At 39.6% G+C, this 13084-nt stretch overlaps 5 protein-coding genes across 5 annotated transcripts; 2 read left to right on the top strand and 3 right to left on the bottom strand.

Moving 5' to 3' along the window:
* Window positions 1-81: 81 nt before the first annotated feature.
* PAS_chr2-1_0532 (One of 10 subunits of the transport protein particle (TRAPP) complex of the cis-Golgi) lies at window positions 82-3693 on the top strand (the record flags this gene model as incomplete). The annotated part of the gene is made up of 1 exon (XM_002491400.1): window positions 82-3693. The coding sequence occupies one exon, from the start codon at window positions 82-84 to the stop codon at window positions 3691-3693; it is 3612 nt and encodes a 1203-aa protein (XP_002491445.1).
* Window positions 3694-3712: 19 nt separating this feature from the next.
* PAS_chr2-1_0533 (Uroporphyrinogen III synthase) lies at window positions 3713-4510 on the bottom strand (the record flags this gene model as incomplete). Its single annotated transcript, XM_002491401.1, has 1 exon — window positions 3713-4510. One exon carries the CDS (start codon window positions 4508-4510, stop codon window positions 3713-3715), a length of 798 nt encoding a protein of 265 aa, XP_002491446.1.
* Window positions 4511-4901: 391 nt separating this feature from the next.
* Window positions 4902-9494, top strand: PAS_chr2-1_0534 (Hypothetical protein; the record flags this gene model as incomplete). Its single annotated transcript, XM_002491402.1, has 1 exon — window positions 4902-9494. One exon carries the CDS (start codon window positions 4902-4904, stop codon window positions 9492-9494), a length of 4593 nt encoding a protein of 1530 aa, XP_002491447.1.
* A 47-nt stretch (window positions 9495-9541) lies between these two features.
* PAS_chr2-1_0535 (Protein of the mitochondrial outer surface) lies at window positions 9542-11821 on the bottom strand (the record flags this gene model as incomplete). Its single annotated transcript, XM_002491403.1, has 1 exon — window positions 9542-11821. One exon carries the CDS (start codon window positions 11819-11821, stop codon window positions 9542-9544), a length of 2280 nt encoding a protein of 759 aa, XP_002491448.1.
* Window positions 11822-12332: 511 nt separating this feature from the next.
* On the bottom strand, window positions 12333-12761 carry PAS_chr2-1_0536 (Hypothetical protein; the record flags this gene model as incomplete). Its single annotated transcript, XM_002491404.1, has 1 exon — window positions 12333-12761. One exon carries the CDS (start codon window positions 12759-12761, stop codon window positions 12333-12335), a length of 429 nt encoding a protein of 142 aa, XP_002491449.1.
* Window positions 12762-13084: the final 323 nt, after the last annotated feature.

Here is a 13084-nt window from a genome sequence, read left to right on the forward strand (position 1 = left end):
TATCCTCATCTCTTCAAACTTCAAGTTCAAGCAGCTTCCACGCATCACTTGGACAATCCTCTTCCCTTACTGTGAGTAGCCATGGATTGCAAGATTAAGATCGGTGTTTATGACCCTCTTGGCTGCAGCGAGCACTGGGAAGAGATGCTCATGTCGAAGCAGCCTTTGACAAATTTGCATTGGAAACTGGGGCCTCAAAGCGTGTTGAAATCACTTCCACCATTGCATCTGGACATCGTGAAAGAGGTCCCAATTTCCATAAAGAACATCAACCCTAGTACTATACAGGAAGATAATGACCAGTACTTTCATTCCGTTTTATTGGAAACTAAAAATACGGCCAGTGTGCCCGTGAAGATCATGATCGTTGGAAGCGACAGCTTGGATGACTATCGTTCCAGGATAAGGCCTCTGGTCAAGGAGTGGTTAAAAGCAGAAGTGCATTCAAAAATAATAAAGCCTAAGTGGCAAATTGTCTTCTATATAGACGCGTCTACGAAAGACAGAACTTCCATTTTTCAAAAGTTAAAAACTGATTTTGGAGGAGACATTGAGGAAACTGTTGAGAGGTGCATTAAGTTGAAAGAAAAATATGCCACAAAACAGGAAGAGACTGAGAGCTGGACTTCATTTGTATCTGGACTTAAAGATATGATATTACAGCATTTTACGTTTAAATTGCAGTTCCTAGAAGGTATTCTGCAGAAAATAAACCTGAAAAGGAATCTTGCAAATCCAATATATCCATTAGCATTTAGACAATTGATCGCAACCACATACAAAGATATGTCATTGTTTAACGACTCGTTGGCAAGCTATGAGATACTGAGAAAAAACTTTGAAAATTTGTTGGCAAAGAAGGAGTTTGTTTGTGAAAATAATGTTGAATGGGCGCAAGATATAGATGGATTTTTTTCCAAGTATCAGGAATTAAACCTTATTGATGAGTTATTGAAGAAAACAGTTACCAAGTATACGTTTCACACTTCAGTTTTCCTGCAAGAGTTTGACTTGTACCTTCAATTGATAAAGCTTCCCGCAACATTAACGTCTTCGAAGGCCCGGCTTACTACAGAAATGTTCAAACGATTTAAATCTTTCATGACAACAATACTAGCAATATCGTCAGAATCAGAGGAGTTGCAAAACTATGAAATGGTTTATAGATTGATAGACATATTCTTGAGTCATCCTGAAATTTTGTCATTAACGGAGTTGGCTTTCAAACACATCAATACCGATGATGTTCAAGATTTATCTGATTTTCCTCAAGTGATTGAGTTATGTGGAGAATTAAGATTGTATCAAAGAACCAATTTTAAGAAACTGGGCGAAGCATTCAATTACCATGTTGCAGATATCCCTCTGCGGGATGTTCACCCTACTAATTACAAGATTCGATCAGCAGTTTTAAAGCAGTTTTTTTCCTCTGAAGAATCTTTCCAAAATCATTTCATTGAGCTCACAGAGCTCACCATCCAGCATTTTATTGACTGTAATAATCGAAGACGGACTGCTGACACCTTGACCACAGAACTGGCCATAATGGCCTACGAAAAAGGTGACTATGAGAAAACCCGAACTATCATTCATGATGCAATTTACTATTTTAAGGAACAGGGTTGGAATTTTGTAAGCGGATACGCCTTGAAAGTGTACATCGATTGTTTGCACAAGACAAATGAGAAAGACAGTTTGTTGTTTTTGGGCTCATATCTTCAGTTGTTTGCCACCAACTCCTTAGCACCGTCGCAAGCAGACCAATGCGTGAAAGAAGTTAAGAAGCGAATTGACAATGTTCCAGAAACTGAATATGATTTGACAAATTTTTGTTCCGTTTCAGTTGGTACTAATCAAATAGTTAACACTGTTGACACGTATTCCATTGAGATAACGTTGTATAACACCGTCCAGTCTGAAAATGAGCGGCTAGTATTTGATAAGATGTCACTGCATCTTGAGTCCAACGATGGAAAGAAAAGACTTGCTTTTGAGATTGATTCTGTGGAGCTGAAAAACGATAAGATTTTACTCACCAGTAGGCAGATTATCAATGATGAGTTTGTTGTTAAGAAGCTGATCTGTTACATGGGAAAACTCAAGTTTGTCAAATCGTTTAGTGATTGGTTTTCCACTAGTCGCATTCTGCTATATCAACAGTTGACCACAAACGATCTTCAAACGAAGAATACGATATTGTCAGTGGATCTACCAACTACGAGAGAGCTGAATATGGAAAGAATTCTTGTGAATTGTTACACTGGAGATCAGGATATTCAAAACCTTGTTTTTGACTTTACGGAAACAGAAATTGACCAAACTTTGGAAGGAATGAAATTAGTGCACAATGGCGAGGAAGTTTCTTTTGAGCTTCTGGAAATTGCTGGCAGTCTCTTAAAACCGATTCGTTTGAATGGCACCATCAAAAGGAATAGTCACCTTGAGCTGTTTATACCTTATTCAAGAGTGGAATATGACACAAAAGTGTTGTTCAATGTCACTTGCAGGTATGAATCAACCGAAGGTTTTGAATTTAGCAACAGTTATCAGAGAAATCTTAACATATCGTTATCGATTGCTGTTTCTGTGCAGGATCTATTCAAGGACAGGTTTCTCTACTCCAATTTCACAATAGGCACCTCAACGCAAGATAAATATCTAATAATTTCAGATACAAAGTTCTATTCTCCGGATTCCAAAACCGAAACAGATGCAACTTTCAGAATAACCACAGGTTATATTCCAGATTCTATACTTGCAAGTTACGAGCAAAGAGTATCTGTGTTTTACATTCTCGAGCCATTTGAGAATTGTTCTGTTCAAAATTTGTGTTTGAAAGTGACTTACAGAAGTATCGAATTGGAATGTCGAAAGTACTCCAGAGCTCGGTTGACGCAAATTTTGACTGAGGAAAAGTTACTCAACTACTTCTTTTTGGTGGAATCTATTTGTGATGACTTAGAATTTGATGAATTAACTTATTACAACAAAAAGATCGTAAAATCAAAATCAGTCCCTCAATGGCAGGATCAACTGATGGCAGAATTCCAGAATAAAGACAAGAACCTTTTCAGAGCCGTTAATCATTTCTTGGACATACTTGCTCACGGAATATATGCCGACGATCATTCGGTAGTTTCAATGGAACTTTTTATTGATGTTCCTATGCCGTCGATCGATATCTTACACGTTGTCGATTTTGAGCCTATAGAGCAAAATGTGCAAGATTTCAGGGTGGAAGAGCCTATACAATTCGCATTAAAACTCAAGACGGATACTAGATGGTCCGATATGGACTTTGGAAAGCAAGAAAGTTGTTCAGAATTATCGAATGATGATAAAGAAACGGTGGATAAAACTACAGGGGAAGAGAAAAAAGTAGAATTGAACAGAAATATAAATAAAAAGTATTGTTTTTCCTTGGAAGTCCAGGATTCTGATACTTGGTTGATTAGCGGAATTACCACATTTACTTACGAGGTGGATTTCTCCAGAGGGAAAAATATAACTACCTTTGATGAAATGCGATTTGTTTTGATACCCTTGAAGACCGGACAACTTTTGCTTCCCAAAGTCGAAATCAAACATGGAGACCCTGGTGAGTCTTTGAGATATGAGGTGGATTACAAGAATGGTTCCGAAAGTATTTTGGTGGTTAGTGCGTCCAAAAACGCAACAACAGTCTCATTTTGAAGTAAGGCTCATTTTGTCTTTAGTGCACTTTTTGTATAGACAATAGTAAAGAGATAGGCTCTGGCTTAGGTGCCACAACTTTTGGTTTCAGGTTTTTGCTTAGAAGGTATTTTTCTGTGGTTGGCCCGATAGATGCAATATTAAATTGGTCTTTGGTGTGTTGAAGATACGTTACAATGTCCTCTGTTCCTTGAGGCGAAAAGAAGACCACCCAACTGGAACTTCTTTGCGATTGGTCGATGCTGTCAACGGCAGACTTGAATCTAGTCACGATATCATCCCTAGGAAGAGTCTTGTAGACAATCTTTTCGTAAAGTTGAAAGTTGTTAGAGAGTAAACATTTGGGAATTATGTCTCTCCTTGTTTCTCCCGTGAAAAACGTTATATGCTTGTCAGAATCTTCAATTCCAGTGTAAATGTCATCATTCAAAATTATCTGGGCTAGAATGGATCCGTTTCCTGCCTTATCTCCGCCTCGTAGATCCACGAAGCCAGCATCCGCAAGTATTCTGTAGGTGGCAGGGCCAACTGTATAGACAGGTTTACTATAGATGATTTGTGTAATTTCAGGATCAGTACGTCTCAGTATTTGCATACACTCATTCAGCATTTCTACAGCTCTTTGGGACGTAATAATAAACGCCAAAGTTTTATGCAAAAAGTAGTCAGTCTTGAGAAATGCGATGATCTCAGATTTCTCCATGTGAATATGATCTAAAAGTGGTACGAAATCGGTCGAGTAGCCACTACTTACGAAGTTCTCCAGATAAGGATCCTTCGGTGTAGTTTTATTCTTCAGAAGAATGGCTTTTGGCATGATATGGGACAACAAGAAGACGGTACTATTAACTACGGTCAAAGTGAGAGAATTTTGATGGTGTTGATTATATAATCACACCAGTTTTCATCTGAAAAGAAATGACATATTTGGCAAAGAAAGGGGGTCAACGTAGTTAGATGTTACTGACTAAACTTCTCGGTACCTGCTGAAACATAAATGCAAAACCGGACTGGCTTTGGAAAAAGGGTTAGAGAGTAATTTGCAGCAGCTCATCGTCATCCACCCCAAGATTAGAGAATATTATTCAGACCCAATGCAAAAAAAAAAAAGTAGGGGGTTCGAGAAATACACACTTCACTCAGACATCAGATTTGCTACGAAGCCCATCATATCTACCATATAAGGACTACTGCTAAACTGAGTAACTATGCACTCATTAAAGCATGATCCGCCAGAACCTAGTACTGGGTTTGGTCATGTCCTGAAAAGCTTTACAAAATCATTCAAAAGCTCTACATCGACTTCAGGAAAGAAGTCAGTTCAAATAAATCCATTAACAATAGGAGGAGACCCAACCCAAAGGGGTCTGCTTGAAAAAGTCAGTCAAGGCTCTACTCAGAGCAGGACTGAGCATCTTTTTAAACTGTATGAGTCTATTGGAAGCTACTCTGTGTCTTCAATCCCAGAAATTTGGTACCTGGTGAAGGATTTATTAGGTTCCAACAACCCTGACGATACGAGGGTAGCTGCATTAAATATGCTGATTCTGTGTATAAAACTGGATGAAAGTGCAATATCATCAACAATCATGTACTATGATGATATTCTTCGCTACTGTACGTTCACTCCCAGCGGATTGGATAGGCACTTTAACTTGTTTTTGAAAGCACTGACAACTTTGACAATCAATGGAACTGATATACACTTGCTTGCCACGTATGAAAAGAAACCGTTAGGTAAATTTTTGAGTCAAGCAATGGCTATTGTGGAAAGTTCACTGAGATCCGCTTCTCACAAGAATGAATCAACGGAGAACATCGATGAAACATTATGTCAGATATTGGTATATATTACTGATTGCATCAAGTTCAACTCTAACAGCTTTGAATCTTTTGAAATTATACACTTTCTTTCACAAGTCATTACTTTTACCAAGATAACTACCAATACTTCTATTCTAGAAAGATGTTTATTCTTTATTGAGACATTATCCTTATATGGTGTCTTTCCCATGGATCAGTTAACCTCAGTTATTTCCACTTTGGCAACAGTGTACACTTCAGAAGAGGAAGAGTTTCAAGAGCTTAGACATAAGGTAATTCGAATATTAGACACGTTGATCCAAAACTCTCAAACAACCATTCCCACCATTTTTGCCATCTGTGAATTGATTCATCAAACTCATTTCGTTTCAGAGGTGAATGAGAATGTTATAGTTGGCTGCTTGGAGTTCTTGAAACTATTGATTATGCAAGAAATTGACGGTAGAGCTTTGAACAAACATAGAAATGACCGACTGAACATGTTTCTTGACACATCTATGAGTCATTTATTAGAATCTTGGGAGAAGTCCTCGGAGATTCCAAGTTTAGTTGTTAAAGTAGCTCTTTTGAATTTTTTTCTAGAGATACTGAACACTTCTTCTGATTACTACAAGATTTTTGGCTCGATGTTCTGGTTTAACTCAGACAGTTCTTTGTGGCGATGTTTTGACAACCTGGTCAATTTTTCATATGACGAGGATGATGATGATGCCGACGACTACTATCGCTTAGTAAGTTCTCTTCTTTCTGTTTTGCAACGCCTTTCAGAGACTGGCAAGGTGCTGGGAATGAAAGACAATTGTATGAACTTTTTTAATAATAGCTTCAGGAGACTTTCTGACTCTCATGCCACCACTGTCATCGAATATTATGAGAAAAATCTATTATGTTACGAATTCAATGTCGATTGGGAAAAAAATTCTGTCGATATTCTGCAGAGATATTTTATCAACAAAAATCTATCCCTTACCACCAGATTAAAGGCATTTATGGTGGTGAAAGATGCCTGTACATACACTATTCAACTAAAAACGGAGAACACATTTGTTTCAACCTACCTGTATATACTCTTCTTGAAGTTTGAAGATGACGTTTCAGCCAGTGATGAAAAATTAAAAGAAAGAATCATAGATTGCTGTATTGATTTATGCCGAGAGATTGATTATGACTCGTTTAAAGAATTAATTTCTAATCTGACTCAACGTTTTGAGGACACAAGAGATGTCAGAAGACGAAGTATCACTTCTCTATACAGTTACACTTCTGGCAGCCAGATGTCTAGATTTGCGAATCCACGTCTTTCCGATACAGCTAGTAATGAGAAATCGGTATACCGATCTTCAAAGTCTATTGCTATGCTCATAGGTAAGCTCTTTATGGTCTCCACAATTAAGTATCGGGATAATGATAAGGTGTTACTTTTATATGACTCCCTGGTGAAGATGGCAACTTTTGGGATCAAGATGAAGTTTTACAGTACCACGCTAATCATCCTCAAGGTGCTAATTAGAGTAAGGTCAACAACAACATATGACCTTTATTTTGCCAATCCTATCGAGACTGACGGTCTTGCCGATGCCATGCACAGGAATGTTTCCACTGATCCTTCCATATCTGAATCTAAATCACTGAAGTGGGTCTATCCAGAGAGTGACAAGTTACACTATATTCCATTCGATTGTCTAGATAAATGTGTGACGTGTTCAAAGACCAGTGTGAGTAAGGATACCAGCTTCGTGGACGTCAGAAAATGGTTTCAAATTGTGCTTGATATTCTCACAAATTTCTATGACTGGGAGCTGTATTCTTATGTCCTGGCTCATTTCTGCGCCCAGTTATCAAATCTGTATCTTTTTGACGATTCGACAAAGTTTGTTCAGGATTTTAGAAAAGTAATCACAGATCAACTTGAGCTAAAGTTACCCAGTTCGTTGAATCCGCCTGAAAATGTTGCCAAAACTGATATTCAAATTGCTTCAATCAGGGTCCTTTCAGCATTAGTTGCCTATCACTCGTGTTTTTCAAAACAGGATCAAGACCAGCTAGTTGCTGCGTTAATTCACGGACTTTCTTCTTGGGAAAAGACTGCTATTCCCTGTCTTCATTCTTTAGTCATTTGCTGTTACGAGTTACCAAGGTCTTTGAAACGTTATCTGTCATCTATTCTGACGGCTCTGCAAACCCGTATCTCTAGTACCTTTGCCATTGCCCACATCTTAGAATTTCTTATGGCTTTGTGTCAGTTACCCAAAATGTCGTCCGAGTTTTCTCTACTTGAGTTTAAGAGAGTATTTGGTGTTGCATTCAAGTTTATTGAGTATGCCAAAGACAAGTTTTCGAATTCTGACTACTCGGATGAGAGTCAGCCCAACCAAGGAGGCTATGCAAAGTATGGCCAAGAAATAGAGTTTGATAAATTACCCTCCACCAAATCAACTGCTGTGACTCCACAATTGCTACAATATATTATGGCTTTATCTTACAACGTGATCACTAGTTGGTTTTTGGTTATTCCTTTGAAGGAGAGAAAGTTTCTGTCTCCTTTTTTAATAAGAAACCTGCTTTCTTCCAGTGTGAAAAGTGAGGACTCTGATGTTTCAGACGAAGCATTGGCAACTATAGATTTTGTCTCAAGGTATACCTATTCGAATATGGATCTGACCTGGACAGGAGACAAGCAGGATCAAAAAAGCACTAGTGACTCCGACGAAGAAGAACTTTTCAGAGAGGCAAGCTGGATCTCTGGAATTTCAATTTTAACCATAAAAACAAACAAAGTAACTGGAGACAGCACCATCACAGTTAGAAAACCAATCGGTACGAGCGAGTTCAGCGTTTCTGTCCAAGGTCAATTGCCGGCCAATATTTACAAGGACGATGAAGAAAATGAGAACCTTCCCAAACCTGCCAACTACACTCCAAATTTCTTACTTTTGCAATTTATGCATCCTTTAGGCACAAGGGTTTGCAACAAACCCTTGCCGTTGAGCAATGATGACAGTGTAAAGAGATCAGTCGATTTGTTTGATAAAGTGCCCGTAGTTACTGCTTTGAAAGCAGGTATAATTTATATTGGTAAAGGGCAATCGACGGAACAACAAGTGCTTAGCAATCTTCTTGGCTCAGACGGCTACCATAAATTTATTACAGAGATTGGAGATGTTATCAAATTGAAAGACTCGCAACCTTTTTATGTTGGGGGTTTAGACACTACAAACGATATTGATGGTGAATTCGCCATATCCTGGGGTAACCAAATTACTAGGCTTATCTTTCACACTACAACTTTGATGCCCAACAACGAAGACGATCCGCAGTGCTCTATGAAAAAGAGGCACATAGGAAACAATTTCGTTAACATCTTCTACAATGATTCAGAGTCTCCCTTTGATTTCAACTTGATAAAGAGCCAGTTTAACTTTATTAACATTGTTATTCAACCACATTCAAGGAATCTGCACAAATATGAGTCTAATCATTCTGAAAACTTTTACAAGATCAAGATGTACAGGAGAGCTGGTCTTCCTGGCGTCTTTTCTACTAGCCACTTCAAATTAATTTCGGTTTCTGAGTTGCCAGCTTTCGTGAGAAATACAACCATAATTGCCAGTTTATTCGCCAACGTTTGGAATGCTGACGGCGGTTACATTTCGAATTGGGCTCATCGGGTTTCTAGAATCACAACTATCAGGGATAAATCAGTTGTTTACCACGAAAATTTGAAGGAAGAGCAGGGTGAAAACGGGTCTGATTGGTTAGAAAACAGTCAATCTAGGTCTCATTCCAATACAGTTGTTGCCCAATCCTTCTTGGATCAACTATCTCAACTGGATATTAGTATGGTGCCCTCTGTTCCTAATTCAGCTGCTTCGGCAGAGGATAAGGACGAGAAAAAGAAGCGATTCAAGTTCCAGTACGTTCATGAAAATGATAGTGAGCTCTACGAAAGAATGGAGTTCAACTCATTCACCACCTAAAAAGTATTCACAAGTAAATTTCTTATATACATAATAAAAACAAAACTTTAAGCAATTCCCTTAAGTGCGGTTTCACTTAGCAGAATCAATTTTTCAATGCTGGCAAGATGTTTAGCATAAGAGGACTTGGAAATCTGTTTCAAATATTGCTTAATCTTAATAATTAACAATTTCTTGTCATCCTCATCAAGAGCGTCCACCATCTTTTGAACAACGTAATTGGCAAATGGATCTTTCATCATCAGGGCCAACGCCGAGTTGTCATCAACAGTTGTAACTTCCAAGGACTTATTATCCTTCAGTAGTTCGTTGAATAGCATATGGCGATGCTCCTTATTTCCATAAATGATACATTTCTCAACAGCATTTGAGGCAAATTTGTGTTTTGAAAACATAACCAAATTCTTGGTGACAATCTCCGTGATAGTGCTTCGATAGCCTTCTTCTCCAAATTCTAGAATGTGCTGAATAACGTAGTTTCCATACTGGTCTTGAATCAAATAGAAAATATGATTGCTCAGTACTTCCAGAATGAATTTTTGCTCGCTCTCACTGCAATACTCCAGTAAGCGTTGAATAACTCTGCAACCATAAGGATGCGTGGACAAGTGGTAAATATGCTGTCTCAAGGACTCCAAAATAAATGAAATTTGATCAAACGATATCTTCTCAATCGATTTTTGGATAACATGATTACCATTCTGATCCTCTACTAACTGCAAAACATTATCCTGTAATTCGGAGGCAATTTCAATTTGCTGTTCAAGTTGCACAAATTCTAGAGCTCTCTGAACAACACGACATCCGTACATCTGCAAAGAAAGGCTTTGCACTTTCCCTGTCATTATTTTCAACAAACGAGCCTTCTGCTCCTCGCTACCATGCTCAAAGTATTTCTGAATGACATAATTTCCAAACACATCGGTCATCAATTCGTAAGAGGTAGGTTCGATCTCTTCAAAAATTGTGTCCTTTTCTTCTTTGGTGGCCTTACTCAATTGCTGCTGGATGAATCTGGAACCATGTTGGTCACGAGCAAATTCTGGACCGTGTCCGTATATATCCCGTAATCTGTAATCCTTTCCAGCCTTGTTAGAACGAAACTCTTCCAAAAGGGGACTTCTATAAATATGCTGGGCTCTAGGTCTATTCTTGGAAGCTCTGCCGTTCTTGGCTGGTGGTTTTGAACCAGAATTATTAGCAGCCGCAGGAAATTTTGGGGGAGCAGAATGCTGTGGAAAAGGTGACGGAACTTGTCCTGACATTCCCTCTGGCAGCATTGGAATTGGGGGAGACGTCGCATCAAAAGAAACTGACGGCATCATTCCATACGGCGAAAATGGAGGCATAACAAACGGAGAGATGGGAGCACAGTTTCTGTCGTCGTTATTGAAATTCTGTTCAGGTTCATCAGTTAACACGCTGCTTCCTTCACCAGAAGTTGGCTTAGGATGTTTCAGAACAGTTGCTGAAGGTTGAATGCCGTCTTTTGTTTTCTCAGATTCAACCTCATTCATCGGGGGGAATGGACTCATTGGCTGGAACATATATGGTGAGTAAGGGAAGGGAACAGGGTTAAACACGGGAGGATATTGACGGGGTTGAAAAGTGTTGGATGGATGAAATGAAGTTGCGCCTGCCGGGTTCCAGATAGTATTATGGGTCTTTTCTTGTTCCGTTATAGATGGAGTATGATCGGAAGAGATGGATAGACGGTGGGCATGGGGAGAGCTGAGGTAACTATCAATTTTTTCACTGAACGACTGGTGTCTAGAGCCAGAAGGGTTAGAGGGTTCGTTGACAAGAAAACTGGTTCTTCTGGATCCACTTTTTTTGGCAGTATTGGTGCCGATCGCAAGAGACTTCATATTGAATTCCACTTCTCTAGTTTTCTCAGTAAGGGAACCGAACTTTTCCAAGAAGTTACTGCCGGCTGCTGAAGCTCCTGTGCCATTAGCATACGAAGAAAATTGACCTCCGGAAACAGAGGCGGCTCCGAAAAGTTGATTTGGGAACCCATTGCTTTTGTTGTTGTTGTTGTAAGTTCCCAAAGGAGCGCTGATAGCACTCAACGCTCCTTTGTTGAGGCCTACCAGAGGGGATTCCGCAAATACATCGCTTTCAGTATCACTGACAACAGCCGATCCCTTTGGAATGTTGTTTGCTCCAATGGAAGAAGTGCTGTTGAAGAAGTTGCTACCTAAAGTGTTTCCATTCAAAGAGGGAGCCATATCAAATGGCGAAATGGATGGGACAGACTTTTTTGAGAAAGCGCCTGCTGACTTATTATCCCAAGGGTTCAACGATATATTTTCATCCACTGACATGAGTTCTTGAGTTACACAGGTTGCTGGTCTCTTGGCAACGGGTTAATTTCTAAGTTGGGGTGGAATTTCGTTTGATAAACAAAATGGAAGACAGAAAATAAATCTTTGACGACCAAAAAAAGAGGGAAAAAAATCAGCTTTTTATATACAAGTTGGAAATGAACAGATAGTTGGACGGCCTCTCAAACAAATCAACCGTTGGATTCTAGTTTGTGTGGCTATTGGACGTAAAAGTATCGATATCTGATGTAGCGGAACTTGGTAGAGGACGACGGAGCGATAAGTTCGAAGCCCCGACCCTTTTGCGCGCGCGAAGAGAGGAGACTATTTTGGGGAGGCTGATCGCTGGTGCGTAGAGCAGAAAAGGCAAATACTACTACAAAATTACGCCATGATAATCAGTTAAATAATCAATTCTGACGGAGTGTTAATTACTGTACATATGTTCAAGTATTAAAGGGTATAAGCAACCAGCAAATTATTAAAGGGGAAGGTAGGGAAATAGATGTTCTTAGTTCTTTCCGGAACTGCTGCCCTCCGTTCTTTCTTCGAGGGCTCTGTCATAACTTGGAGGTGACTCTGCGGGTGTGGGAATGTACGTTGCTCCGTAGTGGGGGTTGAATCCTCCATTGCTTCCCTGGTGCAGGCACTGCTGTCTGCTCGATGGTCTGTCAACCGTTGTAGGAGAAATTGCTCGTTCGACTGGAGGATTGACGTAAATCACACCAGCCTGACCCAGCTCTGGGTCCAAATCGACGTAGTAAGCTTCCGGATACCGGGAGATGATATACCATGAATGTAGTAGACCCGGCAGATATCCCAGGATACACAGCAAAATGTTGATCACTGAGTCTGCTGAACAGAGTCCTCTCTTAACCCACACCGGGAACGGGGGGAAGAACACAGCTATTATAACCAATAGGCAATCACAACAACACATGATGGTTGGTCTTTTATCTTAACGGGGAAGATCTATATTGAATGGTGGGGTAAATAAAAGGTGCTTTTATAGACTTGAAGTAAAATGAAAAGAAAAGTTCTTTTCCTCGGGGAGGTTCTAAGAATGATGGGTTTTCTAATCGGAAAGCCTAGTAGATATAAAAGCACCCTATTCTCAATTAGTTTGGACACGACCTTGGGAGGCAACCCGAGCCTTGGCCAACATCCAGCATCGGCATTTGAGCATCGGTTTTCCTTTCTCGGTTCTCACTCGTTCTCGCTTTGTCACCAAAATCAACTCTCTCTCTCCAGCCAAAGAGGTTC

Source organism: Komagataella phaffii, chromosome 2, assembly GCF_000027005.1.
Source record: "Komagataella phaffii GS115 chromosome 2, complete sequence".
NCBI lineage: Eukaryota > Fungi > Ascomycota > Pichiomycetes > Pichiales > Pichiaceae > Komagataella > Komagataella phaffii.